Raw genomic sequence first — 25,910 nt, forward strand, 5'->3', positions numbered from 1 at the left:
TAAATGTTATGTTGAATTTTTAAGAATGTGGGCTGGTGTTTTGCTACAGTAGAAAGCCTTTGTAAGGCCACTTGGGGCATTCAAGGGAAAAGTCCTATGGTGGGAAAGTGCAGTTCAGGGAATTCTGTTGGGTAAATCACTGGCCGCTTCTCCTGTTGAGCAACAGAAGCATCACTCTGTGTTGGCTGTGAATTGTGCTTGATCTCAGCCAGCGCTTCTCAGCCTTGGCACCTCTGAATTGCCTGGGAGCTTTTCAAAAAGCCCCAGAGCAGTTGAATCAGAATTTGGGGGTGGGGTAAAGTCCAAGCATCAGCACTGTTAGCCACTCCCAGGGAGCACTTGGGGGTGAAAGTCACTGATGGGGGCCCATGGAGGCCGTCTGCCGAGCCTGCTCATACGGCAGGTGGTTGCCATCACCTTCCATGGTGGGCAGCTTTGAGGGTGAGGTGGTCTGGTTGCATGGGAACTGATCTCTACTGTATGGGCCATGTTGACGGTGAGTGTGGCACCTTAGGGGACACAGGGCTGGTAGAAGTTCCTGGAAGGTGCAAGCAGAGTTTTAAACCAAGAACTTCATCCTCATCCTGGAGGTTTTCTCTAGGAAATTTGTGGGCGCTAATGGAGGGGGAAATGTTCTTCCAACGTTGGCATCTCAAAATGAGAAATTGAGGAATTCCATATATGCTAAGAGGAAATTAGTTGTTTTGCTTTTCAGATATTCTAGTTAGCTGTTTCATAGAAAAGAATGAGGACCTCTGAGGAAGTCTACAAATGTAGTATCAATGGGGGAAAAAAAACAAGGGCCATAAGAATGTGAATAATATAGTCATTTGTGTATAAACGGGGAGAGCGCAGTCCTTGTTTCTCACACATGGAGTAGATCTACAAGGCCGCATGAGAAACATACTGGTAGACACATATAGAGAGAAACCGTCTTAATGGGATCGGGGAAGGGTCCCCACTTTGCTCTTGTGAAGTTGGAGCTGTATTTCATTTGAAAATGAAATACCTTGAAGAAACAGTTATCGTTAATGGATCGTATATTATTACTTGATTATTAATATGTCATTAAGACTTTTTTTTTTAATGTCATTAACCCGTTTTCACAACCACTGGCCACGTTTTGTGCCATTTTCTGGGCATGGAGTTGGGAGAGCACTTCCCAAGGTGGCCGTAGTTGGCAGAAGCCTGAGGTATGGAAACCACAGAGCCTCAAGTTACACATGTGATTTTTTTTCAGCCTCTGGATGAGACTAGCCAAATGAGTGACCTGCCGGTGAAAGTGATCCATGTGGAAAGCGGGAAGATCCTCACGGGCACCGATGCCCCCAAAGCAGGGCAGCTAGAGGCCTGGCTTGAGATGAACCCGGGGTGAGTTGGCCTCATTCCAAGGGCTCTGGCAGCTGGGGGTGATTTTTGCTTTCATTTAGAAGCAGGCCAGTTCATTAAAGTGAATCCTGTGGGTTCTGGTGAAGTGTGTATTAAAACACTTATATTTTTTCTAGATATGAAGTAGCTCCAAGATCTGATAGTGAAGAAAGTGGCTCAGAAGAAGAGGAAGAGGTAAGAGTCCATTTCCTGGCAGCCGTGGCTCTTGGTGTAGTAACTTCCACGTCTTGGGCCCTCATCACCCTTTTGCACCGAGATCCTCTCATGCTCTGGGTGGGTGTTGTATGGGGTAGGAGACAGGTACGGGGCAGCTGAGGCCCCCAGTCCTGTGCTTTAGAGCTGCACTGTCCAATACGGAAGCCTCTAGCCACATGTGACTCTTCAGTCTTAAATTAATCAAATTAAATAGAATTTAAAACTGACCATCCTCAGCTCTCCTAGCCAACTTTCAAGTGCTCAAAATTCGCAGCTCTCCTCTCCAGAAAGATCAATGTGAAGTTGTGATCATTAGATCATGTACACGTTTGCCCATTATAATCTATTCTTTGGAAACAAATAATTGCATTTGTTGTGTAAACTTTCTAAATTATTTAACTATGCCACGTTATGGTGCTATTTCCTTGGTTGACAAAGCTGTACTGAAGAACCACGTTCCTCTCTTCTCTCCGTTCTTGAGTGCCTTCTGGGGTAGGATCACTCGGGGAGCAGTCTCTGAAGGCCGTGTCTCAATCCTTAGCATGCAGATGGTTGTTCTCTGTCACCCCCCTTCACTTGGGATGAGACTGTCAAGTATTAACTACCCATTTTGATTTCTTTTATGAACACTTTGCATCATTTTCCCGTTTCTGATCAGTTGTAAGTGGGTTTTAACTGAGTTTTTAAGTGCTCCTCGTGTATTTTCCCCCACCTGAAGTAGGTATGGTGTTCACCTATAATCTTTCTTTTGGTCTGTCCTGATTTTACTTTCCTCCTTATTACTACTCCAGGTCATCTGGAATTTTATTTGGTGTAGGCCATGGGGCAGAGCTCTACCTTGTTCCCCCTCTGAGGAGTACTAAGTGAACTGGCATGCAGTTGAGTCCTTCCATCCCATCGGCCTGTGACATTTTTTTAAATGATGTGTCGAGTTTTTATATCCAGTGGGGTCGTTTTAGGGCCACCTGTTCAGGTTCCTTTAACATTGATTGTAATGATTCTCTAGTAAAATTTTGTTGTAATTTCTTAATAGCTCTGTAGAGGTATAATTTAAATACCATGAAATGCACGCATAGGAAGTGTATAATTCGGTGATTTTTAGTGAATTTATAGACTTGTGTAATCATTATCACACAAATTTTATAATGTTCTGTAATCCCGAATTCTCCCTCCTGCTGGTTTACAGTTTGTTCTGACTCCTTCCTCTAGCTCCAGGAAACCAGTATCTGCTTTCTGTCTTTGTAGATTCGCCTTTTCTGGAGATTTCCTATAAATGGAGTCCTATAACATATAGTATTTTGTATCTGGCTTCTTTCAGATAGTGTGTTGTTGATGTTCATCCATGTTGTTTGCGAATCGAGAGATCATTCCAATTTATTCCTGAGTCCTATTCCATTGTATGGTGTAACACGCTTTTTTATCCATTCACCAATTGATGAGCATTTGTGGTGTTTCCGTTTTTTGCTGTTACGAGTAATGTTGCTGCAAACATTCCCATACGTGTCTTTGTGTAGACATATGTTTTCATTTCTCTTGGGTAGATACCTAGGAGTGGAATTGCTGGGTCATATGCTAAGTTTATGTTTGCCTTTTTAAGAAACTGCCAAACTGTTTTCTAAAGTGGTTGTACCATTTCACGGGTTCCAGATTCTCCATATCCTTGTCCATACTTGGTGTTATCTGTCCTTTTGATTATATCCATCCTAGTGGGTGTATAGCACTATCTCATTGTGGCTTTAGTTTGCATTTTCCTGGTAACTAGATAATGTTGAACATTTTTTCCTATGTTTATGCACCATTCATATATTTTCTTTGGTAAATGCCTATTCAGATTTTTTGCCTCTTATGAATTAGGTTGTTTGTCATCTCATCACTGCATTGTAAGAATTCTTTATATATTCTTGGAACATGTCCCTGATCAAATACATAACTTGCAGTATTTTTTCCTAGTCACTTGGCCTTTTGTTTTTTCCCTCAGTGGTGTTTTTGAAATGCAAAATTTTTAAATTTTAATGAAATATAGTTTTATCAAATTTTTTGTTCATGCTTTGTGCTTTTGGAGTTACGTCTAAGAACTCTTTGAAGTCACTTAGATTTTTCTTCTGTGTTTTCTTCTAGAAGTTTTGTAATTGAAGCTCTTACGTTAAAGGTCATAGTTGAATTGATTGCTGTGGTCTGACGTACAGGTGTAAGATTTTTTTTGCGTATGGATATCTACTTTATCCAGCACCATTTGATGAAAAGGCTACTCTTTCCTCCTTCAGATAGTCTTGACACTTTTGTAGGAAATCAGTTGACCATAAATGTAAAAGTTTGTTTCTGTGTCTCATTTCTGTTCTGTTAATCTTCATGTCTGTCTTTGTGCCACAACCACTTTTATCTTGATTGTAATTTATAATAAGTTTTGAAATTAGTGTTACTCCTCCAGTTTTGTGGCTTTCATTGTCTATTCTAGATCCTTTGTGTTCCTATGTAAATTGTAGGATCAGCTCATCATTTAATACAAAAATGCTTGCTAGAATTTTTATTAGATTTGCATTTAATCTATAGATTGATTTGGGGAGAATCACACCTGAACAATATTTAGTCTTCTAATTTATACTCATGCAACGACTCTCCGTTTATTTTTATCATCATTGATTTCTCTTAGAAGTGTTTTGTGGTTTTCCGTGTATAGTTTTTATACTTTATTTGCTAAATTTATTTTTTAAAAATATTTATTTATTTGACAGAGAGAGACACAGTGAGAGAGGGAACACAAGCAGGGGGAGTGGGAGAGGGAGAAGCAGGCCTCCCGCTGAGCAGGGAACCTGATGCGGGGCTTGATCCCAGCACCCTGGGATCATGACCCGAGCCGAAGGCAGACGCTTAGTGACTGAGCCATCCAGGCGCCCCTTGCTAAATTTATTTTTAAATATTTCTTTTGATGCTATTATGAATAGAATTGATTGCTTTTTTTTTTTTAAGATTTTATTTATTTATTTGAGAGAGAGCATGAGAGAGAGCATGAGAGGGAGCATGAGAGGGAAGAGGGTCAGAGGGAGAAGCAGACTCCCTGCTGAGCAGGGAGCCCGATGCGGGACTCGATCCCGGGACTCCAGGATCATGACCCGAGCCGAAGGCAGTTGCTTAACCAACTGAGCCACCCAGGCGCCCGCTTTTTTTTTTTTTTTTAAGATTTTACTAATTCATTTGAGAGAGAGAGACAGAGTACAAGCAGGGGAGAGACAGGCGGAGGGAGAGGGAGAAGCAGACTTGGGCCCCAACTTGGGGCTCAATCCCAGGACCTGGAGATCGTGACCTGAGTCAAAGGCAGACACTTAACCTTATCTGAGCCACCCAGGCGCCCCTAGAATTGATTACTTAGTTGTATTTTTGGATACTTTATTGTGGTTACATGAAAATACAACTTCTTGTATTAGTTTTGAAAAACATTGGTCTTGTATGTATATATGAACTTGCTGAACTCATGCTATTTGTTCTGGATAGTTTGGGTTTTGGTTTTTGTAGATTCTTTAGGCTTGTTACATACAGGATCATACTGGGAGCCCGGGCTCGATCTCAGGACCCTGAGATCATGACCTGAGCCAAAATCAAGAGTCAGATGCCTACCTGACTGAGCCACCCAGCACCCTGTGCCTGTAAATTTTGAGTTGTTCTATTTTCATTCAGTTCAAAATATTTTCTAATATTCCTTGTGTTTGGGGGTTGGTTTTTTTTTGACCATAAGGTCATTTAAAGTTTGTTAGGGCGCCTGGGTGGCTCAGATGGTTAAGCGTCTGCCTGCGGCTCAGGTCATGATCCCAGCATCCTGGGATCGAGTCCTGCATCGGGCTCCCTGCTCCTTGGGAGCCTGCTTCTCCCTCTGCCCCCCTCTCTCTCTCTCTCTCTCTGTCTCTCATGAATAAATAAAAAAAAAATCTTTAAAAAAAAATTTAAAGTTTGTTAAATTTTGGGGCGCCTGGGTGGCTCAGTTGTGGACCATCTGCCTTCGGCTCAGGTCCTGATCCCAGGGTCCTGGGATCGAGCCCCGCATCAGGCTCCCTGCTCCACGGGAAGCCTGCTTCTCCCTCTCCCACTCCCCCTGCTTGTGTTCCCTCTCTCGCTGTGTCTCTCTCTCTCTATTAAATAAATAAATAAAATCTTTAAAAAAATATATATAAAGTTTGTTAAATTTTAAGCATTTGAGAATTCCCTGGATTTTTTTCTGTTTTTGGTTTCTAATTTAATTTTCTCATGGTATGAGATTACTTTGTATGATTTTCATTCTTTTTAATTTATCAAGACTCATTTTCTGGCTCAGGATCATGGGGAATGTTTCATGTTCACATGTTCTGCATTCTTCGGGTGTAGTGTTCTGTATATAATAGTTGAGTTGGTGGATAGTGTTGTTCAGGTCTTGTGTATCCTTTCTAATTTTGTTCAGTTCTGTTGAGAAGAAAGTAGTAAAATCTCCCAGCTATTTTTGTTGAATTGTCTATTTCTCCTTTAAATTCTCTCAGATTTTGCTTCATGTATTTTAATGTTCTGTTGATACATATATTTTAGTTGTTATATTTTACTGATGTATTTGATATTTTATCATTATTAAACATCTGTTTTTGGGCGCCTGGGTGGCTCAGTTGGTTAAGTGACTGCCTTCGGCTCAGGTCATGGTCCTGGAGTCCCAGGATCAAGTCCCGCATCGGGCTCCCTGCTCAGCGAGGAGCCTGCTTCTCCCTCTAACCCTCCCCCTTCTCATGTACTCTCTCTCTCTCTCTCTCTCTCTCTCTCATTCTCACTCTCTCAAAAAATAAATAAATAAATCTTTAAAAAAAAAACCATCTGTTTTTGTCTCTAATAATTTTTTTTAAAGATTTTATTTATTTATTTGACAGAGAGCACAAGCAGGCAGAGCGGCAGGCAGAGGGAGAAGGAGAAGCAGACTCCCTGCCGAGCAGGGAACCTAATGCGGGGCTTGATCCCAGGACCCCAGGATCATGACCTGAGCCGAAAGCAGACGCTTAACTGTCTGAGCCACCCAGGTGCCCCTAGTAATTTTTGTTTTAAAGTCTGTTTTGTCCGGTGTTCATGTAGTCCCTCCAGCTTTCTTACAGCTACAGTTTCTTTGCATGGTATATATTTTTCCATTTTTTTACTTCAAACCTATTTGTTCATTTGAATCTGAAAGAGCAGATAGCTAGATCTTGCTTTTTAAATCTACTATGACAGGGCGCCTGGGTGGCTCAGTTGGTTAAGCAACTGCCTTCGGCTCAGGTCATGATCCCGGACTGCCGGGATCAAGTGCCGCATTGGGCTCCCTGCTCTGCAGGGAGTCTGCTTCTCTCTCTGACCCTACCCCCTCTTGTGTTCTCTCTCTTACTGTCTCTCTCTCAAATAAATAAAATCTTAAGAAAAATCATCTAGTATGACAGTGCCTGCCTTTTGATTGCATTTTAGACTCTTCACATTTAATGTAATTATCGATATGACTTTGTTTACATTTGCCATTTGACTATTTCTTTTGTGTCATGTCTTTTTTTCTTCCTCTGTTCCTTTTTTGCTGCTTCTGTGTTAAGTATTTTTCCTATACCATTTTATTCTGTAAGTTTTAATTGTTACTATAGCTTTTTAGTTGTTTGCTTTGTAGTTGCTGTGAGGATTACAATACGCATTTTAATTTATAGTATACAGTATATATATAGTATGTAGTATACAGTATACTATACTAGTATATACTAGTGTAGTATACAGTATACTATACTATGTATATACTAGTGTAGTATACAGTATACTTCAGATTAATATTAACTCCATTCTGGGAAAATATAGAAATCATGCTTTACTCTAGATCTATTTGCTACCTTTCCTTTGTGTTGTATATATACATACACATATATTACATATATATATATTTATACACACACCTAGATATTGTACCTATATATGCTATAAACTCTACAAAGCGGGCTTCTGATTCAACCTCATGTCATCTTAACAGTTTGGTCTAAATAAGTCAGTAGAGGACAAGTAAGAGAAAATGAATTTATAGAGTCTTTTATATTGATCCATGTAGTTGCCATTTCTAATGCTATTAGTGTTTGAGTTACTATCTGTTAGCAACAAATTCTCTCAGCCTTGGTAAATCTGCGATTGTATTTCTGTAGCTGTGCCTTTGGAAGGATAGTTTAGTCGGACACAGATTTCTTTGGTGACAGCCTTTTTCCTTGTGAATGTGTTATTCCACTACTTTATGGTCTCCATCTCAAATGATAATTTAGCCACTAATTGTATTGATGACCCTCTGTACTTGATGATTCATTTTTCTCTTTCTTGCTTTCTGGATTTTGTTGGCTTTGGCTTTTTTTTAGCAGATTGTGAACTCTCTGTATTTATTCTCCTTAGTGTTTGTTCAGCTTGGCTGGGTAGTTTCTTGCTTTTCATCAAATTTGGGAAGTTTATCATTGCTGCCTTCTATCAAGATTCTGTATTTGTTGATTTATTGTGCTTAAAGATAGTTTCCTTTGGTTCTTTGAACATATTTATAATAATAGTTGCTTCAAAGATTATATGCTAAGTTCAACATCTGGGAACAGAGAGGATTCATTTACTTTTTCCCTAAATACACCTCACACTTTCCCTTTTTGCTCGTCTTGTAATGTTTAGTGGAAGTTTGTTTTTAACTACGCTGGATTCTGGCTCCCACTCCTGGGTGCTGGTTCTGGTAGTGGTATTTGTAGTAAGGTACTTGGGCGCAGTCTGTGGAGTTCCTTCCCCAGTGCTGTGTGCTACCTTTGGTGTCTCTGCTCAGTTTAGTTTTTGGTTTTATTCTTGTTTTTATTTTTAATCCTGGCTTTCTAGGATTTCTTTGTAACTTAGTAACTTTTTTTGTAACTTAGTAGTTACATGTTTCTTTGTAACTTAGTAGTCATCCAGTGATTGGGCAGTGATTGTGCTCAGACATCTTGAGCCAATAAAGCTTCTGTCTCTGGTGGATCAGTGTATATAAAGGAACACATTCTGAAGTTCAGGCCATTTTCAGGTCCGCCTTGGCTTTTACTTCCTGTGAGGCCCTTCTTCATTTTTCTCTGCACATGGTCACAGGCTTAGGCAGTAATTTGCTTTCCCAACCAAAGCAAAACAGAACCTCCCTTACATAACAGCAGTGCCACTGGCTGGTATGGGCTTTGCCCCCTGCTACAAAGTGCCTGAGTCCCCATCAGCCTCAGCTGCCAGTGCTCTTGGCCTGGCCGTCCTGGCAGAACCTTCAAGGTGGAGCTGAGGGTGAAGAGAGATGGAAGTTGCCCCAAGTGAGAGCGCTACCATCTCCTACCCTTCTTACACAAGGTTCAGCAGGTTTTCTTGGGTTCTCAGGCTCCTAGAGCTCTCAGGTGATTGCTTTTGTGAATTTTGTCCAGCTTCAAAAAGACGTTTTTTTCATGAGTTTGTGAACTTCCTCACTCAGACTTAGAAGTCCTACCCCCTATTTTAATTCCAGACATGGTGATATCAGCTAGGATAAGTCTGTGCCAAATATGACTTCTTTTTGCCCAGAATGTTTGTGCTGTTATCATCTGTTCATTATTCCAAATCGCTTATAAAATCATTTGGCATGCTCCAAGGGACATCCCACAGGGTTTTGATTGGGATCATTTAGTATATTAATTACAGATACCTTTTAGTTTAATAGCAATCCCAGTGTACATAAAGATAACCTGTTGGTACTTTGTATGATTTACCCAAGAATACAAGAGTGGTTTAACATTGAGAAATGCATTCGTGTGTGTTTCAGCAATATGTCCCACAAAATCCCTTTATCATTTGCTCAGTAAAGGCTGAAAAATCCCTTTAGTGAAGAACAACACTTAAATCTAATTTACAAGTTGATAGAAAACCTCGTAGTAAACTAGGATGGCTGTTCTCACCGTGTTATCTGACACAGTGTAGCCGTTTTAGCCTTTTTCGTAAAGCCAGAAGTAAATCAAGAGCAATAAATACCAAAAAGTGGCTATAACATGTTTAATACTTACAGAATTTAAGAGAATCAAATGAAAAACTGCTTTGAGTTGGTCGGGCAAGGAATAAGCATGGTAGTATGCATTTTGTGATGGAGGGAAGCACGGTGCATAAGGCATCTACTGCTAGTAAAAACAAGACAATATCCTGAGACAGCTTTAAAAAGAAGTGTCAGTGCTCCATTCTTAGGAAAACTAAATGTCATAAATGGAGCAATTAAGAGAAGCAGCAGAGAAGAGGCATGACACATTCCGGCAGAGTAAGAGGCCATGAAAACAGCACTTGCCTCCTGAAGTGTGCCCTCCGCCTGGGAGCCCTGTGCCTGTGGGGGGCCTGGGGTCACGTGGGCTTGTGTCTCGGTAGGAGGAGGAGGAGGAGCAGCCGCAGCCGGCACAGCCTCCCAACCTGCCCGTTGAGGAGAAGAAGAAGATTCCAGATCCAGACAGTGATGACGTCTCGGAAGTGGACGCCCGGCACATCATTGAGTAAGGCGTCCCTCCGCAGCCTCCTGCTCTGCCGGCTTCCTTCAGGGTGGCACCAGCAGGACTGTTGGGACCCCAGCCTCTCTTTGGACAACACGCACCCGTGTCCCGCTGGCAGACATTGTGGGACTGCAGACGGAACAAATTAATTACCTTCACATTTCATTGGTTTTCTTAGGCTTTGAATATTCCGTCCATTCACATGGTTCATCTTGTGCTTGAGAGAGAGTTGGGTCTGGAGCAAAAGCCGCCTCACTCCTGCTCCTCAGCCGCCCCCCACCCCCCGAGCCCAGTCCCTCCCCTGGAAGGAAGTACTTTGAACATCGTGTGTCTTCAGAGTATTTCATGCTTCAACAAACAAAACGTGTATATAATTTTTTTTTTCACTTATACACGTGTATCCAGGCACACTTTCCTGCCCCTGGCTTTTTTCACCGGAAGTTTTCTCTCAGAGGTGATGCTTTCTTGCTTTCTTTTTTTTTTTTTAAGATTTTATTTATTTATTTGACAGAGAGAAAGAGCACAAGCAGGGCGGGTGGCAGGCAGAAGGAGAGGGAGAAGCAGGCTCCCTGATGTGGGGCTCTATCCCAGGCTCCTGGGATCACGACCTGAGCCGAAGGCAGACACTTAACTGCCTGAGCCACCCAGGTGCCCCGAGGTGATGCTTTCTCCACGCATTATCGAGCGGGTGGCATTGTACCTTTCGCTGTCCTGTATGAGCCTGTCCCTAGTGGCGGGCATTCACATTATTTCTCATCTTTTTGCTCTTGTAAGCACAGGTACAGCTAACATACTAATCATCGTTGCTTATGGTATGAAGTTAGTTGATACTCTTTAAAAGAAATAGAGGACTGAGAGTTGTACACACTGTAGGTGTGAAAGCAGCCCTAGAGCAGGCAGGCAGTCCTGTGAGATCATCAGAGAAATAGGGAAGACCCCGCTAACCTCACTGAAGGATTCTTTTTTTTTTTTTTAAAGATTGTATTTATTTATTTGACAGAGAGAGACACAGTGAGAGAGGGAACACAAGCAGGGGGAGTGGGAGAGGGAGAAGCAGGCTTCCCGCCGAGCAGGGAGCCCAGTGCGGGGCTCGATCCCAGGACCCTGGGATCATGACCTGAGCCAAAGGCAGACGCCTAACAACTGAGCCATCCAGGTGCCCCTCATTGAAGGATTCCTAAGAAGACATAAGGACAGAATCCACAGCACAGCATGGAACAATATGGCAGAAGTTGGATCACGTGTATCTGTCAGATTAATAAAATGAAGATAGGTTTTTTTTTTAATTTTTTAAAATGTTATTTATTTGAGAGAGAGAGAGAATGAGAGTGAAAGCATGAGCGTGGAGAAGGAGAAGCAGGCTCCCTGCTCAGGGTTTGATCCCAGGACCCGGGGATCATGACCCGAGCCAAAGGCAGACACCTAACCAACTGGGCCACCCAGGCAGCTCCAAAACGTAGTTTAAAGTCACTTTTAAAAATAATTCCAGATTGGATCATGAAACAGCCACAACATAAATGATTCTGGTTTTGCGTGATGCTGTGCCATGTGCATTTTCCCTTTAGGCTCATGAGTGCCCAGTAGAGAGGGCGGGCTATGGGACCAGTCTCTGGCAGAAAGAAACATTCTTATGATGTGGCAGTGACCTGATCCCTGTTCTGGGAGGGTGGGTTCGGGCCCCACACATCCATCCAGTCGTGGATTAGTAGTTGTGGCTGGCTCACCCTCAGACTCTCTGGCTGCATTTGGGCTTATTTTATGGCTCAAGCCATGGATCATTGGGCAGAAAGGGCCGCTCGGCAGAGGCTTGTGCCAGAAGCACGTTGTCACAGATAGGAATGGGTGTCCTCACACGGTGCTTCCATCTCACTCCCAGGAATGCCAAGCAAGACGTGGATGACGAGTATGGCGTGTCCCAGGCCCTGGCTCGGGGCCTGCAGTCCTATTATGCCGTGGCACATGCTGTCACTGAGAGAGTGGATAAGCAGTCAGCGCTTATGGTCAATGGTGTCCTCAAACAGTACCAGGTAAGGTTGGAGGGGCATATCGACACGGCAGTCTCGAGCTTTCCCGGTGGCGGGTGGCTGCTGAAGTCACATTCCAATCTTGCTCTTTTGGACACTTGTTCTTCCCTTCTGAACCTCCGTCTCCCCATCTGGGAAGCAGGGGCCTGATCTGTTAGCTTTGCCTCCAGGAGGGGATGAAAATTGTGCAGTTAGTATCTGCTGGTTGCTTAATTATGCCAGGCCAAATAGGAGGCTGCTACTCATTGGCTTCTCATCCCTCAATGACCCGATTTAGTAGGTGCTTCCATCTCCGCATTCGATGGGGGTGGGGGACAATGAGGAACAGGGAGGTGCAGTGATTCCTCAAAACCACACAACTCAGGAGTGGCCAAGCCAGGATGGGGCCCAGCCTGGGTGCACAGGTGCTCGGTGCGTGGTCCCCGGAGCCCTGCTACGTGTGGCCACCGCATTGTGTGTGGCAGTGAGGCCAGGGATTTCAATGTCAGCAGGCCTACTTCCTCGTGGCCCTTCCAGGTAGAGTCTTAGCTGTTTGAATACGTACCAGAAAAAGAGATTTTATAGACATATCACCAGCACGGCAGCCCTGGGGTTTTGTAGGAGTGATTGCTGAGGATGAGGCCAAGAAGCCAAGGAGTGGGCTGACTGAAAGCAAAATACCTAAACTCGCGACGGCCACAGGTGGTTCATGGCTAGGCTGACCGCGGGCCTGGCTGTGCTGAGTCTGCAGTTCGGGGACTGCTCTCATACCGACTTGGGCTTCAGTCCTGGCCGCTCACCTCTCTCCTTGCAGATCAAAGGCTTGGAGTGGCTGGTGTCCCTGTACAACAACAACCTGAATGGCATCCTGGCGGACGAGATGGGCCTAGGGAAGACCATCCAGACCATCGCTCTCATCACGTACCTCATGGAGCACAAGCGGATCAACGGACCCTTTCTCATCATAGTACCTCTCTCGTAAGTGTTCTCACCCCTGGGGGGTCGGTCTCGGAGTGTCCAGCGGGAAGGCCTTGTTGCTTGGGTTCACCTCATTAGCTCTTTAAAGACCCCATCCCCAAATACAGTCCCATTCTGAGGGGGACTTTGGGGGACACAACTCAGCCCCCGGCATCCTGCCTCTGGTTTCAAGGGGCGAGATTGGAGAAGGGTGGTTGAGGGAGTGTCCACCCATCATCCCTGTTGGGGCAGCTCTCACAAGATGACTTCGAGGTCCCTTTCAAGTCCCCCAACCAGCACACTCCACACAAGGTGTTGCAGAAGCCAGACAAGCTCCTGCTAGCGGAGCAGAGCAGAGTGGAGCAGAGCCATTTGAGGAAATATCCTTAACTGTTCCTCCCTGGGGCACTGAGTCCTCTGGTTCATGGCAACCCTGATGCTCAGTATGATAGGACTCTCCAACCGAGTCCCAAAGAGGTTCTCACTCACCACCTCATGGCGCCGCTGGCCACCTCCTTCCGGCAGGCAGCCCTGAGGGGGTCAAGATTGACCAGCCACCCTGGGCCTCCCTCTTCCTAGCTCAGCAATGCCACAATATGGTTCACCTGCCCCACAGTTTCTCTAGAAGTCCTGGAGCTGGCTTTCCTGGACCCATCTCAGGTTTCATGTCATTCATGAAACCAATCACAGGCCTGGGGTATGGTCTACCCTGACGGGAACAGGCCTCTGTAGTCTGCACTTGGCTTGGCCCTGGAGAGACGCCCCACTTCGGCCAGCACTCATCAGCAACCACTTCATCCTTAAATCAGCTGTCCAGGGGGAGAACAGGAAGCTGAGTGCTCATACCCTGATTCCATAGGAAATAAGACAGCCTCCTGCTTTTAAGACAGCCAGGCTGCCAGAGGCCATACAGCCATGCTGGAGGGTCCCAGAACTCTCCCAGAATTTACTTGGAGAAGTTTATTTCTTCCTTCTGCCTTCCCCTCCTCGTGGTCCTGTAAATTTGGCTGCCCTGCTAGGAACAGATCCGTATGGAGAGAGAACTGTTTGCGCAGTGCGACAGAAGGTCCCAGCCTGAGGACAGATGGCCTTGCCGCCTCCTCCCTCATAGCCAGACCCAACTTCTCAGCTTTCTGCTGCACGTCCCCATGCACCGTCTCCCGGCCTACCAGTGACTGGAATCCCCCCTTTTTAGCTCCTGCGCCCCTCTCCCGAAGTGTGACGTTTGACTTCATCTCCACCGGCATAGTTCACTGCAGCATGCTGTCCTACAGCGTAGGTGTTTTGTTTGTAACTTTTCATTTTGAAATTATTTCACTTGTAAACAATTGCAAAAATAGAATAAAGATTTCCTATATTCCTTTTTGTCAGCTTCCCAAATCTTTCCTAACTCCGGGACAGTTACAAAGACAACTGGTCTCCATTAGGTGATGCCTGCCAGTTTCCCCACGTAATCTTAGGAGTTTTCCTTTGTAATTCATAAGTTCCTGACGGCGAGGCACTTGGAGACCACAGAAAGGTCCCATTTCTCAATCATAGTTTCCCCAGAGATTTCCACATCCATCAGATGAGTCTGGCTTGAGACCCCTTCCCCTGTGGGAAGGGCCAGTGGTGGCTTTCTTTCCATCACTCCTCCCACAGGTGTGAGAGGTCCACTCTAAGGAAGAACTGTGCCTTCTCCATGTATTAATTTATTTGTGTAACTGTATCTGAAAGTGGCAGAGTGGACACATTCATAATTTTGTTGCTTAAGTTGTCCCAGATCTGGCCTGGGGAGACCCTTCAGGTTGGTTTCCTGTTTCCAGATTCCATGTCCTGGTCATTGTGGTGGTTTGCTTTAGAATAGTTTTAGCTTTACCAAAAAGTTGCAGAGGTACTCCGAGGTCTCTGTGTGCCCTCCCCCAATTCCCCTGTTGATAACATCTCACATGACTGTGGTACATTTGTCACAACTCAGGAACCAGCAGGCACATTACTGTTAACTAAGCTCCAGACTTGATTCAGCATTCTGCTTTTCTCCTGACATCCAGTTGCTATTCCAGGATCCCATACTGCATTCAGTCTTCTCGTAGCCTTCGCCCTCTGTGGTCTGTGAGCACTCCTTGCTTTCCTTGTTTTTGTTGACCTTGGTGGTTTTGAGGAGGACGAGTCAGGTGTTTTCTAGGATATCCCTCAATCTGGGCCTGTCTGGGCATTTTCTTCTCCTTGGACAGGATGGTGGGCATGGGGGCCAAAGAGCACAGGGGTGAAGGGCCCCTGTCATGACCTCATTTCAGGGGCCATTATTGTCAGTGTGCCTTGTCCTTGGTGATGTTGACCTTGGTCACATGGTTGAGGTCCTGCTTGTCAGGTGTCTGCCCTGTGAAGTTACTCTTTCTTCCCCTTCCATATACTGTATTCTGGAACAGTCCCTAAGCTTAGCGCCCATGTAAGTGGGCAATTAAGCTCTCCCTCCTTGAGGGGCAAATAGCTCTATAAATCTTTTAGAACTCTTCTGTACAGAAGTTATATTTCTTCTTCCCATTTGTTAATTTATTTAATCATTTATATCAGTGTAGACTCATGGGTACTTATTTTATATTTTGGTCTGTACACCAATACTCGTTTATCTTGTTGTTCTCGAATCATTCCAGCATTAGCCATGGGGAGCTTTTAGTTGGCTACTCTGTCCCTTTGACAGGGCCCCATTGTTGTGGGGTTTGAGACACTTAGTTGTATTTGGGCACACAGAGATGCCCCCAGCTCCACTTGTACATTTCCTGTCTGAGGCCTAGAATCAGCCATTTCTCTAAGAAGCTCTAGTCTCTGTTCTTAGAGAACAGTATTAGAAACCAAGAGCTGGGTGCTAGGGGTGCCCCTTGCTTCTGATCGTCCTTACTGGCAGGCCCTGTCAGCAGACAGCATTAGAAAATAAATGTATGTGTTTATCTAACGTGATCTGTGTCTGGTCATGGCCAACAGCTGTCTCTAACTCAGCTAGAACCATAGAGCTCCTTCTAGTTCTTTCTTCTTACTTGTACAGCACTTTCCAAATAGTTAATCCGTGAGAAACAACTTTACCAATTGGAGTACAGTTTTTAGATCCAGTTCTTTTTATCTTTCCAATCAAAATACCTTTTCCAAAGATTATTTAAATCAGCTTCAGTGTGTTGATCTGCAGGCTTTTTTACACCATGTTCCACCCAGACGAGGATCTGGTCCATCGACTGACATCTCCAGGCCAGAAGAGCTCCTTTTGCCCAAGGGAGCAGTTTTAGACGTCAGGCATCCAGCTGTCCCATCCATCTGTTGAGATGAACAACTGTCCACCATGAGTTGGCTCGTCCTGCCTCCCACTAGACTCCGTCTCCCACCCTAGCTCCTCAGTCTTCCCTGTCCCTGACTCTCTTGGCTCTTCTTTCCTCCTACTACAGATGTTCCCCACACTTCATGTTTTCGCCCTCATCTTCTTTCATGGTGCCCTGTCTGCCATTGCTCCATACAGTAGAATCCAGACTTCAGTGACTGTACCAGGGCAATCTTGCTGACCCTCAGTAATGCCTCATCTGAGGCAGGGCCAGTGGCTCCAAGATGCCAGGACCCAGGCTTCTAGAGTTCTCTCTGCTCAATCACCCTTAATGTATGGTTTTTGCCCTTAACCTTCTTACCTCATGGTTGCAAGATGGCTGCACTGCCTCCATCATTTCATCTAGGTTCCCATGTTGATGGACAGGGCAAAGAGCAGCTGATTCTCCCCTCTCTCCACCCTTCTTTGAGAGCTTTCCCCCACTTTCACCCCAGCAACATGAGCTTCATCTCATTGCTCCAACTACATCCAGCTGGTTGGCCCGACTGCTGAAGAGCCTGGGAGCTAGGGGCTTACAGTGGAACTTGTTGCAGAGGGAGCTGGGTGAGCCACAAGCAATTTCTGCCACTCGGCCTTTGAGTCCTGTCTTTACAAACTACCCAGGCTAGACCTTTTGAGTAAGTTCCCTTTCTTACCGAAAAGTGACTATGCCAGTATTTCTCAGGGAACTCACTCCCTGGGAAGTTGGCCTTGTTGTTGTTGTCACCCTCACCCAAGGTTCTGTCTCTTGTCCCAGGTGAATTATTTCTTCTCATCTGCCTTCCACCTGCCCCCATGCCTGCCCATTTCTCTCTTTCCCTGCTCTTCCTGGCCTTGCTTGTCCCACGGAGGAGCAGATGAGAGTCCATGCTCCTGCCCTGCACCCAGTCCTCCAGCCCTCCGCCCGAGCCAGCATGTCCTCCCCATCTCCATTGTCTCTTACCGGGCAGGAGCCTGCGGTGGCTGGCCGTTTTCATTTCAAGGTGGCACAGAGAACCTGCGGTGTCCCCTGTGCTCCCCGATCTCCCCAGCCTACCCTCCACCACAGCTCTGAGCCTAAAATGAGGCACTGCGAGTCTGCGGGTTTCCCGGCGGCAGACTTGCAACGCATGGCGTGTTCTTAGACGGGCTTGGGACCCCACAGCAGTGACAGGACTGGTCTCCCAGGTTCGGCTCCTGGATCTGGCCTTCTGCAGCCGCCCCTGTACCTGCTGCCACATCTCTGTGTCCCTGGTCCTCTCACCCAGGACATGACCCCCTCCCTCCCCCCAGACTGTCCGTTACCTGACCAGCTCTGAGCATCACAGCCACATTGGCCTCATGCCCCAGGGGACATTGGCGTAGATAGGAGCTGTTGATGAATGAATTAGATCCTGACTGTCCCTTCTTTGTTTCCGTCAGCACGCTGTCAAACTGGGCATACGAATTTGACAAGTGGGCCCCCTCTGTGGTGAAGGTGTCCTACAAGGTAGGTCACAGCCTGAAGAGATGGACATACGTGAGGGCAGGGTAGGAGTGGGAAATACAGATGAGCGAAGAGGGAAGTCCGCTTGCATGAGTGGTGTGATGCATATGCACATGTTTTCCTATGTTGTACTCATGGGATTGTGCTGATCACGCCGGGTTTGGATCATTTATTCCCGAGTAATGCGTTGTAAATGATGCTGTGTAGTCAATTCATGGAATCTGATGACATCATTGCTTTCACTGGAAGGTTTCGTTATTGTCACCCGAGCTTTGGTTAAAACCCATTCATGTAGGATGCCTTAACAAGTATACCCGTGATCTCTAGAACATGGGACTTGTGGGCCCTGCCTAGCTCGATTCACCCCATGAGGTAGAGACTAATTGTGCCTATTATCTTTGTGGGGAAACTGAGGCAGACAGGGCATCCCTCATGCAGCCAGGTTGTGTCCCTGCCTTCCAGGCTCCTGGGTCCAGGCTTTTTGCCCTGTGTTGTGTGGCTCTCCGCCACGTGGTGGGGAGGAGGGGGGTCCCAATACCAGGAACAGCGTGTGCAGGGAGAAGTTGGTGTAGTTAAGGAGCTAAGAATAGTTCTTCCAGCAAGAGCTTATGGGACCCACTGAAGTACAGTCAGCCTGGAATGCGAGCCTAGAGAAAGCACCATGTTTATACCCTGGGGCCCTGGTCACATGGGTCAAGAGTTTGGAACTTGGGAGGGACAGGGCAGGTTTGCTAATTGGGGAGAAGCTGGAACTACATCACGGAGTGGTCAGCTGGGCCACACTCACATGGGAAGCCTTGAGGCAGCAGCCTGGTTTCCAGCCTGGAGGCCTAAGAGGAGCCCTGGGAAGGGGAGGGAGCTGATTAGCCACGGACACTGGGACAGATGTAGTGTGGACAGCAAGCTTCTCAGAGCCCCTGGGCTGCCTGTGGCCCGCAGGCCTTTCTCCCCCTCCCTGCAGTTGCCACTCTGCATGTCAGCGGGGGAGGCCTCTCCACGGCAGCCCCCGTGGCCCCAGGAGGCTGAGTCGTACATGCTTCTCTCCCACACAGGGTTCTCCAGCAGCCAGGCGCGCTTTCGTCCCCCAGCTCCGGAGTGGCAAGTTCAATGTCTTGCTGACGACTTACGAGTACATCATTAAGGACAAGCACATCCTTGCGAAGGTAGCATGTCCTTGTGTAAAACACACCAAGCCCCCTGTGGCCACGTGGTGTCGGTAAACATGTGATCCAGGGTTATCCTATGTATGTCATGGAGACCAGCTCCTCAGAGCTTCTGCCCCAAGAGCTTCGTTACATTCGGTGTCTCCCAGCCCGCCAGCCCTAATCTTTGTTGTGCCTGGCAGGGCTATGGTGGGGCCGGCCTTGTCCCTGCCTGCCTCTGGTGGCCTCGGCCCTCCGTCCTTGCTAGCTGTGGCACCCCCACCACAGTGCTCAGGACACCAGCCCGCCAGGCAGGTATGATTTCAGCATTCAGGGCTGAGACTCTGAGGCCCTTGGTGTTCTGTCGGCTGTGGGCTGCTGGGCTGGCACACATTTAGTGGGGCTTATGCAGGCCTAGGAGCCTCTTAACTGGCAGAGTTGTGATGTCAGACCATCAATGAATCACTGAGACCATGCCTTGACCCAGATATAAAACGGGCATAGTTCCTTGCCTGCAGAAAGGCCATTTTCCTGGTTTGAAGGCTGAAGATGATGCATCAGTTCTGACCATTAATCATCTGGTAGAGAAAAGGTCTAGTGGTCGTTTTTTGACCCAGGCCTGGATGTGTTCACAAGTCACCTCTAGGGGCTTGGTCATTGTGATGATTTGGGGTGCTTCGTAACCATCTCCAAGCTTATGGATAAGGGAACAGAGGCCCAGAGAGCTGGGGTCTAGTGCGCAGGCTCTTCCCCTCGACTTGTGGTGCAGGTACACCCCTCTGACTTAGGGCAAAGCCTGGCCCATCCCAAGCCCAAGAATGAGGCTCTGAAAATCCTTTTCTGACAGCGTCATTAATGAATGTCAAGGCCAAGCGACAGGGACTCCTCATGGGAGATGCTGTCTTGTCCTTGCCCTGGTCAGCTCTGCCCTTTTCACTCTGGGCACCTGACATGCACTGCCTCACCCAGGCCTCATTGTGCCTGCAGGCAGTGGAAGCTGAGGCACAGAGCAGTTCTGAGGCTCATCATGGGGTTCTGCAGACTTAAACCACGATTCAGACCTGGGGCTCCCACCTGCATACTCAAGCTCACTGTGAGCCTGCCTGTGTCTAGCCTGCGTCTGTTGGTCCTGTGCATGGCCCCAGCCCCTCGGGGCTCACAGTCCGAACTTACCTGTGCCACTCCTATTTTTAGAGGCTCAGCCTGATGCTTGGAAAATGGACCTGCTTCTGAGCCACATTCCCTGTAGACCCAGGCCCCTCTCTAATCAGCGAGGGGGTTGTTATTTGGAGGATTTTTCTGGGCTACATACAAACATACGTAATTTGGGGGGAAACCAGCGTACTGTCCTGCAGCTTGCATTGTTCACCCGACAGTAGGTCAAGGGCGTGTCTTCTATGTGTCTGCACGCCATGCTTCCTAGGGGCGGTGTTTATGGCTCTCACCTGGTGAGCCGATCTTTTCTCAGTGGGCCTTGTCATGCTCAGGTTCTTCACCTGAATATGCTGTTCCATCTGTAGACTTGCCTAACGGTGGGGAGATTGTAGCTAAGGTGGGGCCATCCCCGCTGCTGCCCCTCCCCCGATGGCTTGCTCTTGGGCCCACAGATCCGTTGGAAGTACATGATCGTTGACGAAGGCCACCGAATGAAGAACCACCACTGCAAGCTGACACAGGTCCTCAACACTCACTACGTGGCCCCCCGCCGCCTGCTGCTGACAGGCACGCCACTGCAGAACAAGCTCCCTGAGCTCTGGGCGCTCCTCAACTTCCTGCTGCCCACCATCTTCAAGAGCTGCAGCACCTTCGAGCAGTGGTTCAACGCACCCTTTGCCATGACCGGAGAAAAGGTGTATGCTCGTGGCTGGCTGTGTGCCGACAGTAGGGCAGGGAGGGGAGCCGTGGGCGCGGGCCGTCCGTAGAGGAACTGGTCCCAAGTGGTCAGGGCCAGGCTCAGCTGGCTGCTTTCAGGTGTATATTGAGTGCCCGGGGCTGCAGGCTGTGTCTTCACGGAGCAAGGCCACCTTTGCACCAAGACTGATGGGCAGGGATCAAGAGAGTGAACTCTGGGGAGTCTCTTGGGGCTTCCCTGCCCCGGTGCCTCAGGCACAGGGAGGGCACGGCAGGAATTTGGCTCTGAGGTAGCTGTGGGCCTGGCAGGGCACAGCTGGAGGTCCCCAGAGTCCTGTGGGTCCCTCTAGAGAGTTCACATTTCACCCTAAAGGCAGCAGGAGGCTCATAAAGTTTTAGTCAAAGGAGCAACATGGTCAGATTCTGTATATTTTGTTTTTAAAGAGTGCTGTGACCAATGTCTCTTGATGTCTGTATGGCCGTGGGTGGCATCGTCAGCCTGAAAACCAGACTATGGCACGTTGGCCGTCAGGGGGCAGATCTTTATCTGCTTGATGAAGTCCCCAAGCTGGCTCCCAGTGTGAGCCCCCTGTGCTGTTTGGCTTTGAGGGCGTTTGTGGGCAGGTCGTGTTTTCTGTTGAAGGAGGCTGAGAGGCTGGAGCCTGGTGACTGAGGAACTGGGCACAGTTGCAGAGATTGGGGGTTGATGAAGAGCGTCACTGCCTACGGTGGCTGGGCTGCCACTCTCTCTGGCCCCGGCAGCTAGTTCCTGACCGTAAGGTCCTCTGTAGGCAGGCCCAGGCCACCTGGGGCCACCTTAGTGTCATCAGCAAGTTACGTTCTCCTTGGCGGCCGTAGAGACAGAAACCCTTCTGAAGGAGAAACTGCCTTTTCCAAGAGTCTCCAAAGGGGAGCTCCCAGTGTTCAGACTTCCAGGATCCTCATCCTAAGCAAATGTTCTTATTTTATTTATTTTCAAGTTTAGCAAAAGTTCTAAAGCTCTACTGAGAGATGATCAGGGGACCCAGAGAAGATAAATTTAAGTGTGGTCTGTTTGACTCTTTTTTAATTTTTAGAAGTTTAACTTCTTAGCAGAGAATCAGTCAGACACCTTGGGAGAGGAGAGTTTCTTTCCCTCTGCCCCTGCCAGGCTGAAAGGAGAGGATTTGGGGCCCCCAGGGACAGCCCCCCACGAAGACCACCCATTTCACACCCAGCGGTTCTATAAACATGGTGTTTCTCCACCTTTCGTTTGGATGTGTTGGCAGGTTTCCAGACGTGCGTTTATACTTCTCTTAGGGAAAGAACCAAGTATCCTGTGTGTTTCTTTTCATGAGGGCTGTGGGGCGTGGTTCCCTGGAGCCTTGGGTTCTATACCCTAAGAATTCCGTGGAAGGTCCCAGGTCCCTGCAGTTGTCTAAAGGAAGAGGGTGCCCCACCAAGCCCCATAAAGCGTAAGGCAGTCTGACATGGAGGCGCTGAGGACAAGACAACTCTAGATGACCCTGCGTACCCTTCTCCACACCCCCAGCTCCTTCCTTTGGAGGTAACCTTGGTTTGCTTGTCTCATGGGGGTGCCAGGTGGACCTGAACGAGGAGGAGACGATTCTCATCATTCGTCGTCTCCACAAAGTGCTGCGGCCCTTTCTGCTCCGGCGGCTCAAGAAGGAAGTCGAAGCCCAGTTGCCTGAGAAGGTAATGGATTGTTTGGAGCGGATGAAGCCAAGGTGCAGTGTCGTGCTAGGGGCTTTCCTGGGGTGGGCCCAGTCCAGTGGCGCTCCAGTGGTCCATGCTGTATTCTGTCATGGCCCTGGTCTTCAGCTTTGTCGTGTCCCTGTGATGTGAGGATGGCCACTCACACGCGATGGCTCTGTAACGTGGGGGCAGGTGTGGCTTCAAGCAGGGAAGCCCCTCTCTGGTCTGTGGGCCCGATGCCTGTGGGCGGGTCCCATCCGACCACATCCGGCAGTGCTTAGTGGCTCTGGGCTGCCTGGGGGCCCGCTCACACCATAGGATGGCTCTGGCTTCTCGCTCAGGAACCCAGTCCCCCAGCTGCCCCCCCAGGACGCCCTCCCCTCCCCCTGTCGGACATGCAGTACTTGCCCTTTGGTTCCCAGTGGGCTGTAGAGGAGCTTGGGGAAGGTAGCCAAGTCGCCCCTTCAGGCCCAGGACGCCCCTCTACGTTTCTCTGTCCCACTGCACCTACCATAGCCCGCCTCCCCTTGTTCCCTGGCTGGGGGGGCTCCTCACCATCATCCCCTTGTGCCCTCATCTGAGCACACACACATCCTGGGGTCCAGGGTACCTCTGAGAGGTTGAGACCGGAGATGGCCCTGGGCTGGGCGTTCAGCTCAGGGAGTCTCTGCTCTGACTGGTGATGCATGTTCCCTGCAGGTGGAATATGTCATCAAGTGTGACATGTCTGCACTACAGCGCGTGCTCTACCGGCACATGCAGGCCAAGGGGGTGCTGCTCACCGACGGCTCCGAGAAGGACAAGAAGGTTCGCCACAGGCCCCTGCCCTTCCCCGTCTGGGTGTCCAAGGCCGGTGTGGGGGTTTGAGCACCCTGTCATCAACAGGGCCTTCCGCCTCCTTGGAGTTTAGTGGGGAGGTCAAGGCCTGATCTGTGATGATCACAAGGGCATCGAATAGCTCTTGTTAAGTCATAGCTGATGGAAACAGCCTCGTTCAGTAAGGCCGACAGATCAGGGGCTAATGGCCCATCTCCAGGGAGTCCCCTAAGACCCTCCCAGTCTGTCACTATCTGGTGTTCTTGGCTTACGAAATGCGGGCCTCCTGCAGATGCATCCATCAACAGGGCGGAGCCCAGCAGGACCCCCAGCAGAGTTAGGATGTTCTCATGAGCCTCACCTTCCCAGCTGGGAAAAAGCTGACTCAACAGCCATGGCCACTGAGCCCCTTCACCTTGTTACCAAGTGAGGTTGAGGTGATACGGAGTGAGGGCTGGGCAGGCTGCCCTCTCCTGGGACCACTCTGAGGTCCCAGACCCCACCCGCCCCAGCTCCCCTCATCAGGACAGAAATGTCCTCCCAGGTACCTCGATTCTGCACCCCATGCCTCGGGCTGGGCCCCGCCTCCCCATGTCTCCATGTGTTCCTTAGGCCCTTTCTTACCCGAGAAGGTGCAGCAGCGTGCTTCCTGGGTTACTTCTCGGCCCGCAGCCAGTACCCACCCCCGCGTTCTTCCTTCTCTCTAGCCAGAAATCTTCCTAAGTTGTCATGGCCCATCTGGCTGCAGCCCCCCAGGGACGCTCCAGAATGCCCGCAGCCAAGGAAAATGTTAGTCCTTCAGCCTCAGCCGTTTACCAGTCTTCCTTCCCTTCTGTCCTGCAGCCCCTCCCGGCCAGCCCCTCCCGCGTGCCAGGCCGTCTCTGCTTCCCCAGAGTTGGGTTTGAGCCCTCTGTGCCTCCACAGGAGCTAGCCCCTCGCTCCCAGTTACTCTGCCACAGGCCACAACTGCCCTGAAGTGTCCCCTTCTGTATCCTCCCACCCCACCCCCAACCACTCCCTGGGAGCAGGACCTAGTACGGAGCCTCTCTTCTGCCTCCCCAGGGCAAAGGCGGCACCAAGACCCTGATGAACACCATCATGCAGCTGCGGAAGATCTGCAACCACCCGTACATGTTCCAGCACATCGAGGTGAGAGCATCGCCAGGGACAGCAGGCCCTTGCTTCTCCCAGAGACATCTGTCTGTATGGAGCCCTGACGCAGAGCTAAGGCGTCTCTCCCTGGTGGCTTTTTGTAAAAATATTTTTTAATAATTTAAATAGATAATGGTTATATATTGTTTCACTGTTGATTTTCTGTTTATAAGTGCTCATTGTAAAGAATCCAAACAGTGTAGGGAAATACATGATGGAAATGAAAGCTCCAGAAAGTCTGCCCTCAGATAGCCACAGAAAGCATTCGGAGACTCTTCTCTGGGGTTACTTTTCCTACCTGAGAAGGTCCCACTGTCTCTGCTGCTTGGCACACTAGCTTTTCCCACTCAGTGACACAGGGGGCTGTTCCTGGTTTGGAGCGTCGAGAGCAAACTTCCTTGTCATGGAGTCTCTGGGTCAGAACTTTTTTGGGCCACGATACCCTATGAGAGTCCGGATTCTTGCTTCTGAATTGCACATGTATGTCTGTACTTTTTGGCATGAAGTCTCGGGATCTCTGCAAACCCTTTCATGTCCCTGGGACTCCATCCCAGCTCTCCAAGGGTGGTCTCGGATACACACTGCCCTCGTGCACTCATTTCGTGACTGACCTTTCTTGGTTGGAGAAGGCCGAGGGAAGGGATGTTGGCCGGATGGAAGAGCGGTGTGCAGCATCTGTGTGTGGTCCCCGAACCACCTCAGAGCCACGGTGGATCACTGAGCACCAGTGTGGGCGCTCCGAGGTGTCGGGCTGGGTGGCCTCTTCCTGCCCCATGCTGACCTGTCTCTCGTTCTGTTGCAGGAGTCCTTCTCCGAGCACTTGGGGTTTACCGGTGGCATCGTGCAAGGGTGAGAAGCTTCCCCGTGAAGGGGGTGGGCACGCTGTCAACGTGAAGGTCTTTTTCACTTCTTGACTGGCTTTATTGTTCTCATGACATTTGTCCAATTTCAGAGGCACTATATTCATGGCAGAAAATTTAGAAAATAGAAACAAACCCAAAGAAGGGAATAGAAATCCTCCATTAATCTTGAGAGGCAGACCTGGCTTCCAGGCCCCACAGCGCCACTTCCAGGCTCTTGACGCTTGACAGCCTTCTTAACCACTCTGAGCCTAAATTCTGTCTGCTAAGAGAGATGATATTCAATCCACCTTGTCATGGGTGTTTTTGTCCAGCATTTTTTTTTTTTTTAAGATTTTATTTATTTGAGAGAGAGAGAATGAGAGAGAGCCCGAGAGGGAAGAGGGTCAGAGGGAGAAGCAGACTCCCTGCTGAGCAGGGAGCCCGTTGTGGGACTCGATCCCGGGACTCCAGGATCATGACCTGAGCCAAAGGCAGTCGCTCAACCAACTGAGCCACCCAGGCGCCCTCTAGCATTTTTTTTTTTAATGATTTTATTTATTTATTTGAGAGAGAGAATGAACATGCACGAGCAGGGGGAGGG

The 25,910-nt window shown here is 48.3% G+C and overlaps 1 protein-coding gene across 8 annotated transcripts in view; it reads left to right on the forward strand.

Annotated features, from left to right (window-relative positions):
- The window catches only part of SMARCA4 (SWI/SNF related BAF chromatin remodeling complex subunit ATPase 4), an 88,446-nt gene that overhangs the window by 32,354 nt on the left and 30,182 nt on the right, over positions 1 to 25,910 (forward strand). For all 8 annotated transcript variants that reach the window (XM_025863361.2, XM_073887683.1, XM_025863364.2 and 5 more), the window contains 12 exons: positions 1,241 to 1,371; positions 1,506 to 1,563; positions 9,943 to 10,064; positions 11,938 to 12,088; positions 12,879 to 13,042; positions 17,748 to 17,814; positions 18,864 to 18,974; positions 20,561 to 20,803; positions 22,386 to 22,499; positions 23,199 to 23,306; positions 24,378 to 24,464; positions 25,270 to 25,316. In XM_025863361.2, the coding sequence (XP_025719146.1) occupies positions 1,241 to 1,371; positions 1,506 to 1,563; positions 9,943 to 10,064; positions 11,938 to 12,088; positions 12,879 to 13,042; positions 17,748 to 17,814; positions 18,864 to 18,974; positions 20,561 to 20,803; positions 22,386 to 22,499; positions 23,199 to 23,306; positions 24,378 to 24,464; positions 25,270 to 25,316 (1,403 nt within the window). The remainder of the gene's footprint in view (positions 1 to 1,240; positions 1,372 to 1,505; positions 1,564 to 9,942; positions 10,065 to 11,937; positions 12,089 to 12,878; positions 13,043 to 17,747; positions 17,815 to 18,863; positions 18,975 to 20,560; positions 20,804 to 22,385; positions 22,500 to 23,198; positions 23,307 to 24,377; positions 24,465 to 25,269; positions 25,317 to 25,910) is intronic.

Source organism: Callorhinus ursinus, unplaced genomic scaffold (assembly GCF_003265705.2).
Source record: "Callorhinus ursinus isolate GAN/ISIS: 27379988/994484 unplaced genomic scaffold, GSC_fseal_2.0 scaffold82, whole genome shotgun sequence".
In the NCBI taxonomy this organism is placed as follows: Eukaryota; Metazoa; Chordata; class Mammalia; order Carnivora; family Otariidae; genus Callorhinus; species Callorhinus ursinus.